Here is a 23,907-nt window from a genome sequence, read left to right on the forward strand (position 1 = left end):
AATGAAAACACCCTTTTCTATAGTTTCCTATTTTTGTTTTTTTATTTTTAAAAATACAAAATTGAAAACAAAAAATGATGCCAAACAAACCCTAGCTTCATAGGTTATAAATGTTGTTTTAAGGACCAAGATTACATTAAACTCAATAGCTTTAGGTTATCTTTTATTTAAATTTTATAAAACTAAGTTTTTTTTTCATCAATTAATTTGACAAGAATTGTACAATAATATGAACACTTCTGTAAGCAACGAAGTACTCCATACTACTTCCTTCTGCTCATTTCTCCATGTGTGAAGTTTTAGGAGAAATTGGTGAAAGTAATAAAATATGGAGATAATGGGGTTAGTGGAAGGTAAATTAAAGGAGAGAAGATCTAATGTAATAAAATATAATTTCATTGGGTCTCCCTAGTTGAGAGAAATGAATTAAATATTGTAAAAAATTTCCAAATAAGGAAATAAAGTAAGTATTTAAAAACGGCTTGAAATAGAAACTGGAGCAAGTATTTAAAAATGGAGGAAAAACCTACTTATACAAGAAATTAGACCAAGTCAAAAATCAAATTAGGAGTTTATCCAACATACACGTTATTTTTTATTTTTTATTTTTTATTTTTTTTTTTTTTTGACAAAGAGAATTAAGAAAGAAACAACAAGCAAACTAAAACCGAAAACTAAGAAGCTGACGAGTACGCGCTAAGCCGGCTAGGAAATGGGCATAAGCCACTAAGGATCTTGAAACCTTCCGAATGCGGCAGGCTAAGAACGACAACATAGCATGTTGAATATCTTCTAGAAGCCAGACCACATATATGTCGCCCACATGGCTATCCAAAATTAACCGCGGAACTAAATTACAGTCTGTTATAAGGCAAATATTACCAAAGCCCCGATCCATAGCATGCCGGAGACCCAACAGTCAAGCCCGCAATTCAGATTGAATAGCGAAATTACAGAAACCTACCTGAGCCCCACTACCAAGATAATGAAGAGAAGAATCATTAGAAAAGAACCAACCTGCCCCTGAGTGGCGATCAAAGATACACGTTGATGTAAGACTACAGTCCAACGGTGAATCCAGGGGGTACACAGAGAAACATTTGTACCCCTATTCCAAATAGAAAAAACAGATTAAAAAAGAGACCGCCTATTAATAGGCGGTCTTTTAGGTACTGTAGAGTAACTAGCCAAGGCAATAAATCACACTGTGATAAATTTAAAGACCTCCTGTTTAAAAACAGATCTCTTAGGTTATTTTTAATTTTTCCATGCCAAGTAAGTACTTTTCGATCAAAGAACTGGTCTCAAAAAACTGGTCTCTTAGGATTTTTAATTTTTTTTTTTTTTTTTTACCAACGAACACATTTAGTACTCAATAATAATTTATAAGCCTCGCAAATTGAAATGGTTTATTATCTTAAAATTTAGTTAGTAAAAAATTATTGCATGCACTTCGAGCCTATTCTCATTGATTAAACTTAGCTGAACTGAATTGAACTTATTAGAGTTGAATTGAACTGAACTGAACTTAACTTAACTTATTAGAGCTGAATTGAACTGAACTGAAAATAAACATATGAGAACAAGCCCTTCACATTTTATTTTGTAATTTCTTTTATTATCAAATTAATTTTGTACCCTCATTCCTCAAATTCTGGATCCGTCACTGCTGCAATATATCAATGCTTAAGAATGTGAGAGGAGAATGTGTGATCAAGTGTGAAATCTCCATTTCTATAACTTATACTTCCTTTGTTTTTATTTACTAAAAACACATTCTTGTGGCGTGCGTTTTGTGATCGACTTTATATAATATAAACGAACAAATTAATCCAAATAATGTGGCGGCTAACTATGGGTTTGCCAGCATATGACAAGTTTGTTAGTACAAAATCTAAAAATTCTAGGTAGCCTTATAAAATATTTCCTCGTCTAAAAGCCATTTCGATTCTTGCGGAAGAGAATATTTTGCATAGTTACACAATCTTTTATGCTTTGGTTTTTTGTTTTGCTTATCCATTTTGCACATGTACAGAGTGCTTCCTGTATTTTTCTAGATTGAAATGTTTCTCCTATACATCTATTTTAAATTTTTTCCTCCAAAAAAAAAAAAAACTATTTTAAATTTTTAATACTACGTATAAAATATTGATCAATACTCCCTCCGTTTTATAATACTTGCTTCACTTTTTATTTTCGATCGTATTTATATACTTGCTCCATTTTCTTATTTAGAAAACTTTTACAATGTTTAATTTATTTTTCTCAACTAGTGGACACAACATAAATCATACGAAGTATTTTATTAATTTCTTATTATCTCTCCGCAAATTCTCTCAACTACTTTTGTTTTTGTTTTTTTTTTTTTTTTTTTTTTTTTTTTTTTTACAGTTTGTTTAATTCTTCCACCAACCACACTACCTCCCTATTCTAAGACTATCCAATTTCCACACATGGAGAAATGAAACAATATTTAAAAACGGAGGAAGTAATATCTTTAGTCATTAATAAATAAGGGTCTGTTCACATTAACTGAACTGAGCTGAGCTGAATTGAACTGAACTGATTGGAGCTTAATTGAACTGAGCTGAGCTTAAATGAATATTTTATGAGAGAAGAAAATTAGGAGCTGAACTAAACTGATCAGTTTAAAGCTGAACGGAACTGAACTAGATTGAACTAAAATTAAGCTGAAGTGAACAGACTCTAAAAATTATACTGTAGCTTGTTGAAATATATCTGAACATAAATATGAAATTTACTAGAGTGTTTCATATACTGGTACACATTTCATTTACACTGGTAATTTCCCCAAAATCCTTATCACCAAATAAAAGCTCCATTTTTCCCATATATAAGCCACACATTTCATTTGTGGATCTATCATCCACTAACACATTTTTGTTTTTTATTTATACTCAACAAAACACCTCAAATCCCATTAAATTTACTCCATCTCACATTCTTACTTCCCCTTTCAATCTTTCATATATACTAAGGGTTTATTTGGTTCACCTTATTTTTGCTTATCTGAACTAATCTGGTCTGGTCTGGTCTAATCTGATTGTCTGATTTGACCAAACTTTGACCTTAAGTGTACGATAATTTATAAGGAAAAATTATAAACTCGTTAATCAGAGTGATTTTCATTGATCAATATTTATAGGGTTACAATGAGAAACCTAATCATATTAAGTAACTATAAGATATGTACAGATATCAAAGATAATCTTATACAAAATATATCCTAAACCTAGGATGAGAATATTCTATGGATATTTTCTATCATAAATCGAGTAGGATCTTGTTAGATTCGTAATAATGTGTATTTTATTCACATGTAATTTCCACAAAAACTTATGATTATATAATTGGTTTTTCTAAATTGGAGATCTCCCTCTAAAATTAGCAAACACCGTTACACTTACACATATAAAACTAACCACGTAATCAATTGCGTATCCAATGGAGTTCAGTGGGTTCAACAAAATCAGAAAATAATCAATTTAAATTCGAAAGAGTTGAGCAATAAAAGAATTATAAGAAGAAAATGATTGATAATTTACCTTTAATCTAGCGCTTTTCAGGAAATCTTTGACTATGCGCCAAATATAAGATATTAAGAATGAGTAGTGGAAAGCTTGATGATTTCCATTTAAATATGAGAAGCCTTTATATAGGTGTATTGTAGTAGTAGGTTACAATAGCCAAGTATAGAGAAGATATACTGTTGAAACCCATTGAAGCCCACTTATGAATGTCCCACATTGGAGAAAGAGGAGAGATGGTTTCACTTTATAAGATAGAGGAGTACCTCCTACTATTGCCAATTGGTTTTAGTATGGAAGCTCCAAAAACCTTGTTTGTGGACCAAACTCTCCTCTTCCGCTCAGTTCAGTTTAGTTCAGCTCCTAATTTCCATCTAAGTTATTATGGAATATCTAGAATTTTTAACTGTTTAACATTATGTAGTGGAAATTTGAAAGAAATAATGTGGATTACTTGTAATGAATAAACTTTATTGATGATTTTAATATAAATATTTTATAAAACAAAAAATAAAAAAATAGGTTAAATGATAAGTGTGATATGTGACAATATTAATTATACATTTTACAAATAATTTAAACCCCATTTGAAGTATTTTTAAATTACACTTCGCAAATTAATTCAGTAGCACAACATTTTAGATACAAATCATACAATTATTTGTATAAATTGACTACAAATAAAAAAAAAAAAAAATTATAATTAATGCTCTGTACGTATATATATACACACTACGTACGTACGTATGTCTTCGTACTAATTACTAAACATCAAAATGTAAAGGCATTATAGGACTAAACATTAGCATTCGATTCCATTTCATTTCATTTCATTCATTCATTCATTTATCTTAACCCCCTCAACATCTCTATCAGACTCTCACTCTCCAAAACATGGAGGGAGGAGGCGAATATTCGTCGTCACCATCATCGTACATGATCCCAAACATGGAAATGCCGCCGTATCTTCCACCATCAATGCTAGAAAAACGGGTAAACTGGGACGTATTCTTAAGCTTTCGAGGCGAAGACACACGCCACAACTTCACAACACTACTACGTGACGCCCTCGAAAGCAAGGGCTTAAGACCCTTCATGGACGACAAAGGCATGGAGAAAGGTGATACAATACAGCCTACCCTAGACGAAGCTATTGTGGATTCCGCTCTTGCGGTGGCCATTATATCTCCTAGGTACGCTGACTCACGGTGGTGTCTCGACGAGCTGTCGAGACTTTTCGAGTGTCGAAAACGGGTCATACCCGTTTTCTACGGAGTTGACCCGTCCGATGTTCGGAGGCAGCGAGGGGAGCTTGGTAAGGGGTTTCAGAAACTTATAAATGATGATTCGAAGAAGATTAGTGAAGCTGAGATTGAGAAGTGGAGAAGTGCTTTGAAAGATGCCGGTAATATTTCTGGTTATCCATGCTATTCTCAAAGGTAATTATCTAGATATATACTAATTAATTCGGTTTGAATTTGAATATGAGTTGATTCAATTCATGTTCATGTCGGCAGCACATTTGTATCGTTCATAATGCCAAAGTTGCATATAATGTCATAGGTTCGGAATGTACCTAGCTAAGATATGAACTTATTGACCTTAAACTTTATCTAATAGGTGATTCTGTATGCATAATCAATTAATCATCATATTAATGTCTAACTAACTCTTATTTATACCTACTTGGATTAATCAATACAATCTCATCTCAATTTCAATATGATACAAGGTTTTCTGAATTTTGTACCTTAATCAAAATCGTCTAAAATACAATAACAAGTTAACAAAATTGGTATAATTTCAATTAGTTTACTATTTGATTTACATTTAGGGCTTGTTTGGTTGACATAAAAAAACATGGAAATTGAAACTCCCTAAGATTTGCAAATTTGGTATGTTATTTGGTTGGCAAAAATCTGGTGATATGGGGGAAGTGGAACTTCCTATGAATTTTGAGTTCCTAAAAAATGTAGGAATTCACTTACTTAACTCCCAAAGGTAAGTAGAAATTTCCTTGGAAAGTAACTTCCCCCATTGTTTTGTTTTTTGTTTTTTTTTTTTTTTTTTTTTTTTTTTTTCGGGAACTTCCCCAATTGTGAACCAAACAATTTTTGGAAATTCCCATAAATTTAATTGTAGGAATTAAAGTCCCATATATTTGCAATTCATGGAAAATTTTAATTCCTTTGTGGACCAAAGGACACCTAAATATGTTTTACTGTCAACTAATTATTGAGCCATTACTTTTTATTTTTTTATCGACAGTAAATGATCAAACGCATATGACTTGTGAAGTTGTGAGCTTGTGACCAACTATTGTGTATAATTATTGAGTCCTTTCATAGCAGTAATAGTCTTTCGATGTGACTTGTGACTTGTGACGTGACTTCTATATTGCCATATGAGAACTTGGTCCATACTCCGTATCTCTTTTTAACTTGAGCATCTTAAATTATTGCCTTATTTGAAAAATAAATAAAAAGTCTAAATAGATAAAGCTTCCTCAGTTTCTCTATCCTATAATCATGGAGATCTTGTCAGATTTGTTATGAACACTAGTGGAAACCCATTTAAAGATTTACAATTAAGACCAGGAGGAAAGAGATGGTAAAGATGGAGAGAAAAAGGAGAAGAGATAAGAAAAACCTTAAAAAAATCTAACAAGTGAATGCTAGAAAAACCTTATTAGAGAAAAAATCGTAAAGGAAACCAAAAAAAAAAAAAAAACTCCAAGGAAAAAAACTAAGGAAGAAAATCTAGAGGGAACTGTCTTCATTTTGTAAAAAACCTAGAAGGAACTTTCATAGAAGTAAAGTCCTATAGTCATTGTAAATGCTTGTTGTATATGAACTACAATATAAAGTATTCCTTCCATTTTTTTTTTATTTGCATCACTTGTGTTTACGCGAAGTTTTAGGAAAATAAATTAGGTATAATATAATAATGTGAGTGGATGAATGATTTATTATGATAAAATTAATGTGGGGACCAGTGAAAATATGCGAGAGAGAGTAGTAGAGACCATGGGAGAGAGAATCGCTAAATTATTTGAGTGGATTTAAAGTAAGAGAAAGAAATAATAAAATATAGTTTAAAGTTACTATACATAAAAGTAATGCAAATATAAAAAAACGGAGTAAAATCTTATACTTCCTGTGTTTATTTATATTTGCAACACACCTTTTATCACGCTTATCAATGAGGTAATTAAACTAGGTAAACGAATGAATTAAGCTATGAAATTTAAACTGTAGAACTTAGTGACTTATCTATTTCTTCTTATAGGTGTTAAAATTTTATAAATTAATTTATCCGTTTAGCTAATCTAATATTTTCCTTAACATGTGTGTCAAAGGGGTGTGTTACAACTAAATAAAAACGAAGAAAGTAATTCGTACTCCATAGTTTGTCAAAGCATACCTTTTGACTAATACGAGTAATAACTTGGGAATATCTGTTTGATAAGATAGATTCAATTTTTTATTTTTATTTTTGGTAATCTTGTACAGTTTCATTGAAAAATCAAAGATAATATGGACTAACTATTTAATTAAACTCTTTAATCATGATTAGTTTTTAACATTTTAGAAATAAAATAAAATTAAACCACCTCCTCTACCACCAACCAGCCACTCACCCACCCACCTCCCCCGCCTCACCGGCGAATCCCACCCCGAAAACCCAGCCTTCGTACTCTCCACTTCTCAAGTGACTCTTTGTATTCTGAATCGATATAAGCTTCACTTTAATTACTTTCGCTACTTTCCATAACCCTTGAAACCATGGCTTTTCAAGTTTTCATCGTCGTTTATCGGCAGGTAGAACTTCGCCGGAATTAGATCAACCAGCTTGCCGAAGAAGCTAGCATAGTCTTGACTAAGTTTCCGACGACATCTGCGACGGTGGAATCGTCGGCGGCGATAATAAGGTTGAATATGGGGTAAGAAATCGGTGTAAGAGGGAGTTATTTGTTTTAAGGGTTGAATTTGGGCTGGGGTGTCAGGATGGGGTTGTCACCGGCTGGATGGGGTGACGGGTAATAAAAAATTGTTATTTACTCCCTCCGTTTTTTTTTTTTATATGCATCACTTTGACAATTGCACTATTCACATAGCATAGTTGACTTAATTTTTTCACCTCTAGAAAATAAATAAATGTTATTATATAATATATCATTATATTCGTCATAATGTTTAGTTTCATAATATAATTTTGTTACAATTTTCACTAATGCACAATTAAAGACATTAATGGTCAAGGTAACGTCTCGGCAAATGTGCCGGTCAAACTGATGCATATAAAAAAAAACAGAGGGAATATGTCATAAATAATACTCCCTCCATCCTCGAAAGGACGACCTATTTGGGTTGATTACGCGAGTATTAAAAAGTTAAATAAAAAAAAAGTAAAAGTATATTGAAAAGATAAATTTACATGGGATTTGTAAAAAAATTGAGAAAGAAAGTAATAAATTACATGGAAAATCAATTTTTTATATAAGGAAGCTAATTTTGCACAAATATTATTGCAAATTGGTGATTGTTTTAATGCAAATAGGGCATTATTTTTGGGACTAAAATTAGGGCAAGTGAGTCGTTCTTTCGGGGACAGAGGTAGTAAGTACCGGAGTTTAAATATTTTTTTTTTTATGGAAAAGTATAAATAATTTACTATTACCAAAAATAAATTTTTTATTTTTTATTTTTTTAAAAAAAAAGGAGTTACCAAAAGGAGAAATTTCCTAGATGAGCAGGTATAATTGTGCCCCTTAATAACGATCTTTTAATCCTAGCCATTATTTCCGTCTTTCAAGTGAAATGGTCTGTGTTTGATTTTAGGCATATACTGGTATAAGTTAGTTAGAGTCTGTTCACATTTATTTAATTTCAGTTCAGTTCAGTTTAGCTCCAATCAGTTCAGTTCAGTTTCTAATTTCATTCTCTCATAAAATATTCATTTCAGCTCAGTTCAGTTCAGTTCAGTTCAGCTTAGTTCAGTAAATGTGAACGAGCTATTAATCTATTCTTGAATTCGTGACACTATTCTTGCTCAACTACAATGTTACTCTTCATGAGTTCATGTTACATACTTACATGCTTACATCTGAAATATTTTGAATGGTCTATTGTGTTTAGCATTTTATAATTGTTAGATAAAGATCAACGCCTATATTTTGTGATTTAGTCTACCTTTACCTCTAATAATATAATATATGGTCATCTAATTTTAAATTCTACACTGGAAGTCTTAACCAAGAATATAAAATAAAAATATGGCCATATTATATTTTTCGTTCTCTATTAATTTGTCATGTTATTTGCAGATATAAATTTTTGGGAAAATTTTTGCTCTACGTGTCAAATAACTTAAGTATCATTAGTTCATTACCCTTCGTGCCTCTCTACCCAACGCCTCCCTTCAATTCCTGAAACTAACAAAACATAATTTCAAATATAATGGCAGTGATGAAACTGAGGATGTTATACAACGTATAGCTCTACAAGTCTGGAGTGAGTTAAAGAACACTCCAGAGTATGTGGTGAAGCTTGCAGTTGGGTTGGATTCTCGTGTTGACAAAGTGATTGAAACGTTAGACCTTCGCTCACAGGGTGTTCGGTTTTTAGGAATCCATGGAACGCCAGGAATAGGCAAAACAACATTGGCTAAGGCTGTCTTCAATAAACTCGTCGTAAAGTTTAAGCATCGCTGCTATATTTCCAATGTCAGAGAACAGCTATGTACTAAAGAGGGTCTTATGGGTGTTCAAGACAAACTCATTAGCGATCTTTCCTTAAAAACAATGTTATCTGTGAAAGAAGACGATGTTGTGAATAGACAAAAAATCAAGAAGATAGTTAATGAGAATCGAGTCCTGGTTGTGTTGGATGATGTCTCTGAAGCAGGGCAGCTTGAAAAACTTGGCATTGTCAGAGAATGGTTTGGAGACGGGAGCAGAATAATCGTTACAAGTAGAAATGTGAACGCGTTACATGATTTTGCTCGTAATGATCGTGAACTATATGAAGCAGAGAAGCTTGATCCAAGGGAATCACTTGAACTTTTTAGCACACATGCTTTAGGAAGAATGGATCCTACACAAGAGTTTCGGGATGTTTCTGAGAGGATTGTTTCTCTGACGGGTGGACTTCCTTTGGCGTTAGAGGTGTTTGGTTCTTCCTTGGTTAAGAAGACAAAAAAGGAGTGGGAGGATGCTGTAATGAAATTAAAAACATTTCGACCACCTAATCTTCAACATGTGCTGAAATTCAGCTATGATGGGCTAGATGACCAAGAGAAAACCGCCTTCCTTGATATTTCGTGTTTATTAATTCAAATGAATCTAAAAAGAGAGGATGTTGTAGATATTTTAGAAGGTTGTGGCTTAAGCGCTGAATTAGCAATAGGTAACCTTGTCACAAAATCACTCTTAAAGATAACAAAAGATAAGGAGCTGTGGATGCATGATCAAATTCGGGACATGGGAAGGCAAATAGTCATAGAGGAAAGCTTTCAAGATACTGGAAAGCGTAGCAGGCTGTGGGACTATGAGGACATAATGCATGTCTTGCGCCATGAAAATGTATATTCCCTCTTTTTTATATTGACACTGAGTAATAGTTTAACAAAATGCAAAATAAATTGTGCATCAGATTAGCTGTTTAGTTTTTTTTGGATAAAATGAATTATTTCAAAATATTTCAATGATACTGACTACTAAATTTGTGCAATGTGATGTATCACAGGTAACAGATGCAGTACGCGGAATTGTTCTGGACATAAAAAAGCCTCCTCTAGACTCCCTTGATGAAAAGAGTTATTGGAACAACTTCAAAAGGAATCCCAGCATCAGTACTTTTATCACGTACGTGAAAGAAAAATTCAAGGGACTACTTTTACAGCATCTTCCAGATGAGGATAAAAAACCTGCTCTTCAAACAATTTGGTTTAAGAAGATGGTACATCTGAAACTGCTTCAAATAAATTATGCAAATTTGCAAGGAAACTTCAAATATATGTCCTCTGAGCTAAGGTGGCTGCAATGGAAAGGATGCTCTCAAAAGACTTTTCCTGCAACTATGCCAGAGCAAATTCGTGTGCTTGATCTTTCGGAAAGCAGAATAGAACATTTGTGGTACTCAGATCAGTCATGTTGGGGTTTCAATTTCAACAAGGTAAATGTCACACTGAAGTGTTGAATGCTGACATAAAATAATCGCCTCCTAATATTAAGTCATAGCAGACTCCCTCACCTTAAGTTTGGAGCTTTCTTCCTTACAATAAAATCTTTATTTCTGTCATAAATGTGGAAACTTCTTGGCTTGATTTGCAGGTGGTTGGGAACTTGGTGGTGATAAATCTCTATGGTTGCCCTTGCCTTACAGCTCTTCCTGACATGTCTGGACATCGACATTTGAAAAAGCTTACACTTGAGCTTTGTGTGGGACTGACTAAAATTCATGAGTCAATCGGAAACATGAGCTCTCTTGTTCACTTGAATCTAAGAAGATGCTCAAATTTGGTTGATTTTCCGAGAGATGTGACGGGGATGAAAGGTCTCAGGGAACTGCTCCTATCTGAATGCAGAAAGCTCACAGGACTTCCCCATGATGTTCGTAGCATGACATCGTTGATCCAACTACATCTCGATGACACAGCAATTTCTGAGCTGCCTGAATATTTATTTCACCTTACACAGCTTGAAGAGCTTAGTCTACAAAGTTGCTACCAGATAACAAGGCTGCCTGAAGAGATAGGGTCTCTTATTTCTCTGAAAAAGTTATCACTTTCTCATACTAAGCTTAAAGAGTTACCTGTATCGATTGGAACCATGGCAAGGCTCGAGGAATTAAGTTTGTATTCCTGTTCCTCGCTTACAGCCCTTCCTGAATCAGTGGGAAGGCTCAAATCTTTGACTGAGTTGCACCTTGATTCTACTTCAATCCAGGAACTTCCTTCAACAATTTGTGCACTATCCTGTCTGAAAGTCTTATCACTTGAAACGTGTCATTCTCTTGTCAAGCTGCCTGATTCAGTAGCAGGATTAGCTTCTATTGTCGACCTCAAGCTAACTGATACACCGATTAAATCACTGCCAGATGATATTAGTTGCTTAAAATTTATTGAGAAGCTTCAGATGACTGGTTGTAGTTTCCTTGAAAAACTACCAGAATCAATCGGGAAAATGTCAAATCTCACCATGCTCACTGTTGCAGGCGCCGATATAACACAGCTGCCAGAGTCCATAGGGGAGTTGGAGAATCTTACATGGTTAAACTTGAATAATTGCCAAAAGCTCTGTAGCCTACCCGAGTCCATCGGATCATTGGGGTCCTTGTGTGTATTTATGATGGAGGAAACTGCTGTGACATGTTTACCTGAAAGCTTTGGGTTTCTTGGTAACTTAAGGGTGTTGAAAATGAAGAAGTCTTCCAATAAACTCGCAAGGCTTAGTGAACTTCCTGGTTCTTTCTGCAAGCTTTCCAATTTGGAAGAATTTGATGCTCGGACTTGTGGAATTTGTGGTCAGATAAGTACTGATTTTAACAAGTTATCCAAGCTGGAGATTTTGAATCTTGGATACAATGATTTTCACAGCCTTCCTGTGACACTAGAAGGCCTTAGTGTTTTACAGAAGCTATTGCTGCGCCACTGTACAGAGCTGAGGTCCCTTCCTTTACTTCCATCAACTTTGGTAGAACTAAACGCGGCTGATTGTTATGAACTAATGAGTATAAGTGACCTCTCAAATCTTGAAAGATTACAAGAACTACAGCTTGCAAACTGCAAGAAAGTTATCGACGTTCCAGGCCTTGAATGCTTGAAGTCTTTGAGAAGGTTGTTTATGGGGGGCTGTAACAAAGCAATTAAATCAGCTGTCCGGAGAAGACTACGCAAGGTATCAGTACCCTTTCAAGTTGCATTTTTCAATCAGATTGATTAGAGTTTTCAGTCATTTGTCACTAGCAGTCATCTAAGACAACAACTGTGGATTCTGAATCGTTTAAGAAGTAAAGCGAGTTGCTGCTAATTTTGTATCGTGTTTTTCTGCAGGCAACTTTGAGGAATTTGAACAATCTCAGTGTTCCGGGAAGTGAAATTCCTGACTGGTTTTCTCAGACGGTTGTCACTTTTGCAGCTCATCCAAACCTTGCAATAAAAAATGTGGTTGTCGCTCTTGTAGTGTCTGTGGATCCCGATGTATTAGATGAGATACGAGTTCATCAGTATCCTGGCATCACTGATATTCAGGCTTGTATTTTCAGACTCGGAGAACCCATTTTCTGTACCACACTATACTTAATGGGAGCTCCACGCACGCATGAAGATCAGCTCTATCTGTGCAGATTCAAGGCATATAATCCCATGGTTTCTTTGTTACAAGAAGGAGATGTAATAAGGGGAAGGTGGAGGAGAGGAACTGTCACCGGAATTGAGATCAAAAAGTGGGGAATTCATCTAGTTTTTGAAAATGATGATGATTTTGATGGCGATGAGGACTCATTGTCATTAGCCGAAAGCCATCAATCTGTATCCCAGAGGCTACTGAACTTTTTTCGCTCCATGGATCAATGAAGACATAAGTTCTGCAGCTATATCTGCAGCTAGCTGTAACTTCAAATCATATATGATGAGGGCTTGAAGGTCTATACATGGTTTATTGCTAGATTATATCAGATAATATTGTGATGAAACATGATAAGTAGCTCTTTTAAGGTTGAAATTCAGGGAAGGTTGTGCATGACTTAGTAGAATTACGCTTCTCATTCTAGGCTCATCCAACAGTACATCTAATTTGACGTGACCTTCATTGAAAGCGTTGCTATCAATTATACATCACAATCTGCTTTATAATTAGGCTGTTATATTGGTATCCTTCATAATCTTCACAATCAACATTTTGCAAAATTACTTACAAACTGCTCAATAGTCCACAGATCATTTGAAAATTACCTTAATCAACTCGCTCATAGCTTATTCTTAGATATATTGATTACTAAACACTTGAGAAAGCGAGTTTTAGACAGTCCTAAATTGCGAACAGAGAAAGCAAGAGCTTATGACTAGGAATTATGGCAATCTTAGCTTTCGCCATCCCAGAGCTCCTCAATTGTATATATAGGACCTAAAGGTGAAGTGTAATCCAGTCCATCACATGTCCTGCCTTGTGGGATACGACGAATCTTCTCATGGTCATCTGAGCTCAGTTCAAAGTCGAAAATTTCAAGGTTCTGTTTCATCCTGTCTTTATTGAAGCTCTTCACGACGACTGTAATGCCAAGCTCATATGCCCACCTCAGTGCAACCTACAACAATAACTTGTTAGGGGACTTCTTAGTATAAAGGACCTAATAAGATGTTATAAGAGAGCCTAACTACTCCAATGCATGATGATATGAAGAAAAAGTACCTGAGCAACACTCTTTCCTTTAGCCTTTGCTATGTCTTTGAGTATATCGGATCCCATTACTCCGTTGTGCCCGCCAAGAGGGCCACCCAACGGCGAGTATGCTGTTACTATAATTCCTTTCTCCTTGCAGAAATCTATTAGTTCCTTTTGTTGCCATGTAGGGTTAACTTCCACCTTTACATAAATTTTGACAGTAAAACATTGTTATTTTGATCTTATGAAGCAATCTTTAGATAATTTTAGCTATAAATCTGTGTATTTGTGATAATGTAATATGTATTCAAAGAAAAACAAATCACATTGCATTTTTGAAGCATGTAGGCTAGTGGCCTTGTAACACAAATGCGAGCAATTATTTTGAGACAGAGGGAGTAATACATTACGAAGTATAACATAGAGGACTCACCTGGTTGACTGCAGGAGGTATGGTTGCAGTTGCCATAAGCTGTTTAAGCTTCTTTTTGGTGAAATTGCTAACACCAATGGCTTTGGCGAGGCCAAGTCGTTGGCACTCTTCCATGGAAGTCCACACACCCTTGATGTCAAAAGGAAGGAATTCTTCCTTCTTAATGGGATAGGCTGGTGGTCCTGGCTTGGCGCTTACAGGCCAATGTATAAGGTATAGATCCAAATAGTCCAATTTCATATTCCTGTATAAAGGATAGAAACAATAATGTAAGCTACCTTCATTTGTTGGAAAATTAAGGCTATTTCAAGATAATTTAAGGCTAGGTTATACTGATGATGTTGTATTCCAACAATAATATGAAGTAGTTACTGGTTACATATACTATTTCAAGATCAATAAAGGCTAGGTTATACTAATGTTGTATTCCCTCCCATCCTAAATGAACTACTCGTTTATAATATGTCACATCTTAATTTTGGTTTTTAATATTCTTTGGGAAAAACAAGGAAACCCAGATCAATCTTTGTGAAAAACAAAAATTGTTTGTTCATCACATGGCATTTCGGTAAATAAAAATGAAATATTTATCTAGTCATTATAATTGTGGGGCCCGTTTTTAAGGAAAAAGTTTTTGATTTATTTACAAAAATGTCATGTGATTAACAAAAATTGTCAATCTCAAAGATCAACTTGTATTTTCTCGGGAAAACCTAGTTTGATCCGTTTCTTTTGACATAAATGTTAAATCAATCTAAGGGAAGATAATCATATAATTTCAACCAAATTCCTTAGAATGAACTTTAATCATATGTGTTCTAATATTTAGGGACGACAAATTTAATCTATCATACAATAATTTATTTAAAAAAAAAAAAAAAAAAAAAAAAAAACAGTTGTTTGAAGTGTAAGGAACAACTTACTGTAGGCTAGTTTTGAGAGCAGGAACAACAAGGTTAGGATGTCCATCACTAACCCACAACTTAGAAGTGATAAAGAGGTCCTCCCTTGACTTAACCATCCCACGTTTAAGCACCTCAGAAATGCCCTCCCCTAGAGCCTTTTCAGTGAAATAGATGGTAGCCGTGTCAAAGTGCCGGTAGCCTACTTCCACCGCGTCTAACACGGCATCTTTTGTTACTTCGTTGGGTACCGGAGGGTTCGGGGCCATGCCTAGACCCAAAACTGGCATTGACACTCCACCATGGCTTAGCTGAATTGTTGGAATTTTTGGTGAAGTTGCCTCACTTGCCATGTATATTTTTTCTCTACTTCTCAAAATTTCCCCTGTTTTTTGTTTAGTGTTGTAGTAAGAGTAGCTTAGTAAGCTGGGTGTAGTGTCTTTATTATTGATGATCAAAAGTTTGTGGGGTATTTGAATACAAGTTCCATCTTTTTGGGTTGTATTTTGTGGGAACCAAATGCCACGTTAATGTTGGAGTGAAATTGAAAGTGATTTGTTAGATGTGATGTTGCTAACATGTGAGAGTAACAGAGGACACATGTAACATTTTAATTTGGATTCGTGCATGTACAACTTTCAATTGATCAATTGATGCTGCCCATTTCATGATCATATGTTTGATCTTTTAGTCATGCATGATTGGTTGAGTCTAGACCACAATCAATATCCTATATGCCTATTCAAAAGTAGGTTAGAACGACATTGTGTACAAATTCTTACATGAGTCATCTTACAATAGGAAAAAAAAAAAATCAGTTTATCAGTATGAAGAATTACTTCTACTATCACCAATTGATTTCAATATGATGAAGTTCCTTCAAGACATACAAGTGACCAAATTCTTATTCTCTTTATTGAGTTACCAAGCTCATTTCATATTACATGACATCTTTATCAATATGTTATAAGTTCATTATCAATAATAATTAGCATTTTTCATATTAGGGCCAATGAACAGTATTCAAACTATAATTATAATGCCGATCTTGTCCTCTTTAGCCTTGTACAATTGTAAATTTGTAAGTTACACAACATAACAATAATTGTAACATAACATAACAATAATTGTAAGACATCAAGTGCAATATGCCACATGCTTATTTATTAGTAAAGTTTTGTTAAAGATCTCCATCCCAAAGCTCCTCGAATGTGTGGTAAGGCCCAATGGGTGAAAGGTAATCCCATCCAGTCAATGTTCTAGCTTGTGGGATTTTACCAATCTTCTGGTGGTCTTCTGAGCTCAATTCCCAATCAAATATTTGAAGGTTTTCTATCATCCATTCCTTGATAAAACTGCTCACCACTATTGCTATGCCTTGCTCATATCCCCACCTCAATGCAATCTTAAGAAAACCAATCAACCATGCACATGCATGTAGAGCACAAATTTGGTTAGAAGCTTATTTCTAAATGGCTCACAAGGGACAATAGAAGTTAATAAGGATTGACAACTCGAGCATACAAGTCAAGTTAGACTTCATTCTAAAACCATATTAGAATTAGAGGACCAACATACAAATCAAATACCCTCCATTTCTAAATAAGTGATACAGTTAGATTTGACACACATACTAATGTACTGGTTTTATCTTAGATATAAATGTATGATTAAAAATGAACAAAAAAAAATTTAAAAGCTAATATTATGAAACTTTATATTAATACCTATTTTGTATAGTGAAAAAATCAAAAGTGTCAATTACTTCCTCCGTTTTCTTTTAGATGCAACACACTCTTTAGCGCGGTAATTAAGAAAGGTGGGATTTACATGATATAATAAACTTTAAAATAGGATGAGTGGTTGTTAGGAGTGTAATTCAGTGGGCCATGTGCTTTAAATAAGGGATATAGTATAGTTTTTCCCTAAAGTAACTTTCCTTTTATAGTGTGTTGCAAGTATTGTGACATTTTCTTTTTAGGGAAGTGTTGCAAGTAAAAGAAAACGGAGGAAGTATTATTTAGGAAAGAAGAGATTATGTTAGTAAACTTCATGTCAATAAAAAGAGTAGATATACTGTGATAGAAATTGGCCACATTGCCATAGGAGTTTGTTGTGCAACATCTATCATGGACGATTAAATAAGCCTATTAGTAATATAGTAGGCTTTAATATCTGTCCTTTGTGTGTTATTATAAGTGCCCAATAATTTATAACCCTTGTTTGGTTAAGCTAAGGGAAGGTGTTATATAGTTAGTCAATGTCTCAAAGTTTTTTAATCATTCCTTTCTCCATTAGACACAAATTCGTATCAGCAAATAATTGATCAATTATATAAGATGGCTAAGTTTGAACTAATTAAACATATAATAATATATCATGCAATATTAAACAAAACCCAAATAATTAACGTTGTAATTATCGCGAGTGCATGTGCATAATCCGAGTTTAACCGATAAGAGCAATTAATTAACCTAGTATATATAATAATACACTAATCTATTAGAAAAATACAAAAGCGAGTTTCTACTAGGGATTAATCAATCATAGTTTTGCAAAGCATTCATTGTTACTATAACCAATCAAGCTATGTATTTGTTCACGTCGGTCCAATTTTAGCAAAAATAATAAAAACTATACTTACAACAACCGTTTATGATTATTATTTACCAACATAATAATAAGAACGTGAAAATTATAAGCATGTACAGCTGCTACAAGATTCTTTACGTCCAGCAGCCCTAGATGCCCCATATTCTTCCGAAGGTTAAAGCTTTGGCTTCACTATAAATAAGACATTTTAGCAAACCTATCAAAACACATTAATAATAAAACATAGTAATTAAGGGAAACAATAATAATAATAATGAGGCTTGCTTCGCCTTCTTTAATGCTTTCTCTTGGGCTCATCCTAATGACCCTTGTTGGTCATTGTTATGGAAACAATAAGCTAAGAGTTGGATTTTACAATGGCAAGTGTGGAGCACACAATATCGAGAAAGTCATTTATGGAGTAGTTCAGCAAAAGATTAGGGAGGACCCTGATATCGTATCTGATCTTGTTCGTCTATCATTCCATGACTGCTTTGTTAGGGTATGTATTTGATTAATAATGATTTTTTATTTTTAAAAAGAATTGCATAAAACTTAAGAATATACAATTTTTTATTTTTTAAATTCTATGCTAATTTAATTATTTGATTGAAAAAGGGTTGTGACGCATCAATTTTGCTCGAGGGAAAGCATACCGAGCAAATGGCACAAGTAAACAAAAAACTTGGCGGAATTGAAGATGTTGGTGAAATTAAGGAGGTGGTAGAAAAAGTTTGTCCAGGAGTTGTCTCTTGTACTGATGTCCTTGTTATAGCAGCAAGAGCTGCTGTTTTCTTGGTAAGTAAATTCTTTTATATTTTACATTTTCGAAAAAAAACAACCCTACATATTACGCTAGTTATTACAATTAACTAATTATATGTATGTGCGATTGTTATTTATGTAATATTTGAAGGCCGGAGGAAAATGGTATGACGTAGAAACCGGAAGAAGAGATGGACGTGTATCTTTAAGCAAAGAAGCAGAAGCAATCCTTCCTCCTCCAACAATTCCTGTGAATAAAGCCATTCAATTATTTGCCAAAAAAGGGCTCAATAAGCGTGACTTTGTTGTTCTTTTAGGTATTTATATATTAACGAATACATTTTCTTAAGCAAAATTCTTTTAAGTAAATTCAAAGAGTCACATATAAAATAACAAATCTATAAGTTGCTCTTAATTATTTGCTTAAGCTAAATTAATTACTTACAAATTTACAGGTGGACATACTGCTGGAACTGCACACTGTCACTCATTTAAAAAACGTCTGTATAACTTCCATGGTACCCACAAACCAGATCCAACCATAAGTTCATCACTTCTCAAAGTCTTGCGCAACACATGTCCTCTCAATAGTCAAAGCGACAATGAGGCATTCCTTGACCAAACTCCAAATAGTCATTTCAAGATGGACAATGCCTACTACAAGCAGATAGTAGCACACAATGGTACTCTAGAGATTGACCAAAACATGGCTATAAGTCCTCTAACTAAAGGCATTGTGAAGGGGCTAGCCAAAAGTCCCTATCAATTTATGAACGAGTTCGGTCCGGCCATGGTCAAGATGGCTAGAATCGGAGTCCTTACGGGCCATCATGGAGAGATCAGAAAAACTTGTGGTTCCGTGAATTAGAGTATCTCATTTAATGGACAAGATTTCATTCACCACACTACAATTTGGATAAAGATGAATTGATTTTGTATTTTCCACTTTTGCAACATTTTTTATGTTGAAACTTCTTATACGTGGTATGTAATAATAATAATCTCAGAGGAACCTTCCTAAGGGATGTTAATACACAGAGAAAAAAATATTGTTGTTTTTACTCTTGTGGATTTTCCTAAAAATTGTCAAATTTATTGTTTTATACAATTAACTCAATTAATTTGATCATTTAGGAGGCATAAAATTAAAAGGAAATTTTGCAAAAAACCACCATTCTAATCTTGTTTTTTGCAAATAACCACCTTTTAAAAAAAAATGATGCAAATGACCACCAATTTTAAAAATTTTGTTGCAAATTACCACTTTTTTAGCCAAATTTATCAATTGTTTTACATTGAATTGGTGGTAAGTTGCAACAAAATTTTTAAAATTGGTGGTTTTTTGCAACATTTTTTTAAAAAGGTGGTTAAATGCAAAAAACAAGATTTAAAATGTAGTTTTTTTGCAAAATTTCCAAATTAAAACTATCTCTGATCTGAAATTCTGAATGACTTCTTGATGATGATCAAACACCTCAATTTTCCCAACATAATCACAGAAGATTAGACGAAAGTAATAGGCTCGATGACATGTGATGATGATCTATCCAGAGGACATAAGATGTGCCCTTATGTATAGGCGTTGAGTTACATTTAGTACATGACTCTTTCCGTATTTAAATAAGTAAAACATTTTAATCTTTTGCATTATTCATTTAATTCACTTTGACTAATGTTTGTGATTCATACATATAAATAAATATAATCTTCTTGAAACTTGATTATGGAATCGTCTCATCAATAAAGAGTTCATTATTATTCAATTGTTATATTTTTACTTATTGATATTATTGGTCAAAGTTTTGTATTGACATACATGTAAAAGAGAAATATTTTACTTATTTAATTACGGAGGGAGCAACAAAATACTGTATTACTCTTTACATTAAAGTCAAGTTTAAAATTTAGAATTGAATTTAGGTTGTTAACTATGGTTACAAAATTACAATGCAATTTCCTTTAAAGAATCCCTTTGATTAAACAAACATTATAATGGCCCACAACACAACGAACCAAACATTGTAACTGGGATAATACACCCGAAAAGAAGTGAACTGAAGTAAACTAAATTTTTAATAATAAATTCACAAAAAATAAAGTCTCAATATTGAGTGAACTTATTTTTTCTGATCTGATATAATTTAATGTGATTTATCTTTTTTTTTTTCCCTAAAATAAGTAAAAAGTAGTTGAACGTAAAATGACCTTAATGTTAGGGGGAATAAACAAGGTCCTTAATGGTGAAAGATCCAATTCATCCAAACGTTCGCTCCCAAATGTTAACTCAATTTTTACACCCCTCTTTCCTCAAAACCCAAATTCGTACTCCGTATCACTTGAATATATACTTGATTAATCTATTATATATGATGGCTAAGTTTTGAACAATTTTAGCATATAATAAATATAATAATGCATCACGACTAAATAAAAAAAATAGCCCAAACAATATAGAAATATAGAATAATAGCAATTATAGGCATAGCGAATGCATGTGCATAATCCAAGTTTAATAAATAATAAGAACAATTAACTCAGTAAAATAATACTGTTGTAGAAAATACGAATGTGAAGCTGTTAACAAAGGAGCACTTATTGGCTTTAATTATTTGTTAGTTAGTATAATCAAATCAATCTATGTATTTGTTCACGTCGGTCCAACATAATTATAACAATATACTTCGTATATTACAAGAATACAACCTTGTCTAAGATTAAAATAACCAAAAATAAGACCATGCAAATTATAAGTCCAGCTACTATAAGATTCTTTTACGTCCAGCAGCCCTAGATGGCCTTATTCCTTAGAAGATTAAAGCTTTGGCTTCATTATAAATACCTATGACATCCAACAAACCATGCAAATCATACTTAAGATAGTAAATATAAATTAAGGCAAAAAAATAAAATAAAAAATGAGGCTCGCTTTGTCCTCTTTGATGCTTCCTCTTGGGCTCATCCTAATGGTCCTTGTTGGTCATTGTTATGGAAATGATAAGCTAAAGGTTGGGTTTTACAATGGGAAATGTGGAGCACACAATATCGAGGAAGTCATTTATAAAGTCATTCAACAAAAGATCAGGGAAGATCCTGATATTGTGTCTGATCTGATTCGTCTATCATTTCATGACTGCTTTGTTAGGGTATGTGGCCAAACTAAATTGAATGAATTATTTTGTTTGTCAATTTAATTAAAACACATGCATGCATATGTTCAAGATTTTGATGTTGTAATAAAAATTAATTTGATTGAAAAAGGGTTGTGATGCATCAATTTTGCTCGAGGGAAAACATACTGAGCAAATGGCACGAGTAAATAAACGTCTTGGTGGAATTGAGGATGTTGGTGAAATTAAGAAGGTCGTGGAGAAAGTTTGCCCAGGAGTTGTCTCTTGTACTGATGTTCTTGTTATAGCTGCTAGGGCTGCTGTTTTCTTAGTAAGTTAATTTTTATTCACATATTTGGTTCTATCTTCTTTTCATACTTTCAAAGTACAACTACTTATGATTTAAATAATATGATTAAGTAATTGTGTGTGTGTGTGTATTGCTATATACGTAATATGTGAAGGGCGGAGGAAAATGGTATGAAGTTGAAACCGGAAGAAGAGATGGACGTGTATCTTTAAGCAAAGAAGCAGAAGCAATCCTTCCACCTCCAACAATTCCAGTTCATAAAGCCATTCAATTGTTTGCTAAGAAAGGGCTTAATAAGCGTGATTTTGTTGTTCTTCTAGGTATTTATATATCTAAACACACAATCTCAAGTACCTTAATCAGTTATATGAACGTACGGTTTTTAAATTAATATAAATAACTATCTTTCATCGTTACAAAATTACAGGTGGACATACTGCAGGAACTGCACACTGTCACTCATTTAAAAAACGTTTGTATAACTTTCATGGTACCCATAAACCAGATCCAACCATAAGTTCATCACTTCTCAAAGTCTTGCGAAACACATGTCCTCTTAAAAGTCAAAGCGACGAGGAGGCATTCCTTGACCAAACTCCAAACAGTCATTTCAAGATGGACAATGCCTATTACAAGCAAATAGTAGCACACAATGGCACTCTAGAGATTGACCAAAACATGGCTATAAGTCCTCTAACAGTCTAACTAAAGGCATTGTGAAGGGGCTAGCCAAAAGTCCCTATCAATTTTTGAACGAATTCGGTCCCGCCATGGTCAAGATGGCTAGAATTGGAGTCCTTACTGGCCACCATGGAGAGATTAGAAAAACTTGTGGTTCTGTGAATTAGATTTTTTAATGCTATTATTATTATTGTCATTGGGTAAAGAACTAAAGATGAGTTGAAGTTGTGTCTCCCAACTTTACATATGCTTATAAATTTTGTTCTATGTAATAATAATCTCAGAAGAACTGAGCTGAGTGTTGTTTTAATACGGAGTACAAACAAAATATAATGTTGTTTTTTCTTTTGTTGACCTCTTGTTTTCCATCTACTTTTTTATTTTTTATTTTTATTGTATTTAATTTTATATTTTCTATTATTTTTTGTTTAAAGAAGTCGTAAAGGACACTAAATTTCATTAATGAAAGCCATACGACATCTTGACAATAACGATAAAATTAAACAAGAATTAATCCAAATACATAGAAATAACAATTCAGCACATTCTCGATTCGTTGTCTCATACAACTTTTTGAGAGGATCCGTCATCGCTTTATAATTTGATTGTGAGAGAGAAAATTCTTGTGCTGATTTGTACCCCGAATCCGAACAATAATAAATCATAGCCCGACACAACTAGAGACCATATTAAGCGCAAATAAAAACCTTTTCTTTCGAAAGAGTTCGAAAAACCCTGTTTTTCGAAAAAGATCGAAAAAACTTTGTCTTTCGAAGGAGATAAACTCCTTCTTTTGAGAAGGACATTATTATAACCTATGTTGCCCTAGATGTTTTGATGATAACACAAGACAAATAAAAGGAATAATTATGCCTTGATCAGTTTTGTAGTTTGCTTATGATAAGTTGCAGGATTAACTCAAGGTAAAGGAACAAGAGCTAAAAGATTAAAAGACATGTTGTAGTGTTCCTGTGAAGGAACTGAAGCTTCAGAGCAGAAGCTAAGGAAAGAAGACTCGGAGCAGAGACTTCTTAGAGAAATTAAAGTCTAAAATATTTTCATGTTTTAGGTTTTATGTAAGTGAAATTAATTAGGAGTTGATGATAAATGGAATGCGATTTGAATTTGTCAAAAAGATAGAATCACTACAAAAAAAAATGAGAATAGGCAACACTTAAGATTGCA

General features: G+C 33.6%; 3 protein-coding genes and 1 pseudogene across 4 annotated transcripts; 3 read left to right on the forward strand and 1 right to left on the reverse strand.

The window, feature by feature from the left end:
* The first annotated feature begins 4,326 nt into the window (after nucleotides 1-4,326).
* On the forward strand, nucleotides 4,327-13,403 carry LOC145601436 (uncharacterized). 2 transcript variants are annotated; one of them, XM_081657455.1, is made up of 5 exons: nucleotides 4,327-4,987; nucleotides 9,015-10,131; nucleotides 10,295-10,723; nucleotides 10,882-12,447; nucleotides 12,603-13,403. In XM_081657455.1, exons 1-5 carry the CDS (start codon nucleotides 4,443-4,445, stop codon nucleotides 13,122-13,124), a joined length of 4,179 nt encoding a protein of 1,392 aa, XP_081513581.1. In that variant the 5' UTR covers nucleotides 4,327-4,442; the 3' UTR covers nucleotides 13,125-13,403. The 2 variants fall into 2 exon arrangements, with proteins under 2 accessions (XP_081513581.1, XP_081513582.1); XM_081657456.1 differs by lacking the exon at nucleotides 4,327-4,987 and adding an exon at nucleotides 7,377-7,491.
* Nucleotides 13,404-13,455: 52 nt separating this feature from the next.
* On the reverse strand, nucleotides 13,456-15,693 carry LOC145601437 (non-functional NADPH-dependent codeinone reductase 2-like). Its single transcript, XM_081657457.1, has 4 exons — nucleotides 15,289-15,693; nucleotides 14,366-14,609; nucleotides 13,960-14,133; nucleotides 13,456-13,855 (listed from the first exon to the last, which is right to left on the reverse strand). Exons 1-4 carry the CDS (start codon nucleotides 15,618-15,620, stop codon nucleotides 13,631-13,633), a joined length of 975 nt encoding a protein of 324 aa, XP_081513583.1. The 5' UTR covers nucleotides 15,621-15,693; the 3' UTR covers nucleotides 13,456-13,630.
* Nucleotides 15,694-18,129: 2,436 nt separating this feature from the next.
* LOC145602845 (peroxidase 57-like) lies at nucleotides 18,130-19,514 on the forward strand. Its single transcript, XM_081659000.1, has 4 exons — nucleotides 18,130-18,361; nucleotides 18,478-18,657; nucleotides 18,776-18,941; nucleotides 19,080-19,514. Exons 1-4 carry the CDS (start codon nucleotides 18,134-18,136, stop codon nucleotides 19,490-19,492), a joined length of 987 nt encoding a protein of 328 aa, XP_081515126.1. The 5' UTR covers nucleotides 18,130-18,133; the 3' UTR covers nucleotides 19,493-19,514.
* A 2,025-nt stretch (nucleotides 19,515-21,539) lies between these two features.
* On the forward strand, nucleotides 21,540-23,143 carry LOC145602952 (peroxidase 57-like; annotated as a pseudogene).
* Nucleotides 23,144-23,907: the final 764 nt, after the last annotated feature.

This window comes from Chenopodium album, chromosome 21, assembly GCF_948465745.1.
Source record: "Chenopodium album chromosome 21, dcCheAlbu1.1, whole genome shotgun sequence".
In the NCBI taxonomy this organism is placed as follows: Eukaryota; Viridiplantae; Streptophyta; class Magnoliopsida; order Caryophyllales; family Amaranthaceae; genus Chenopodium; species Chenopodium album.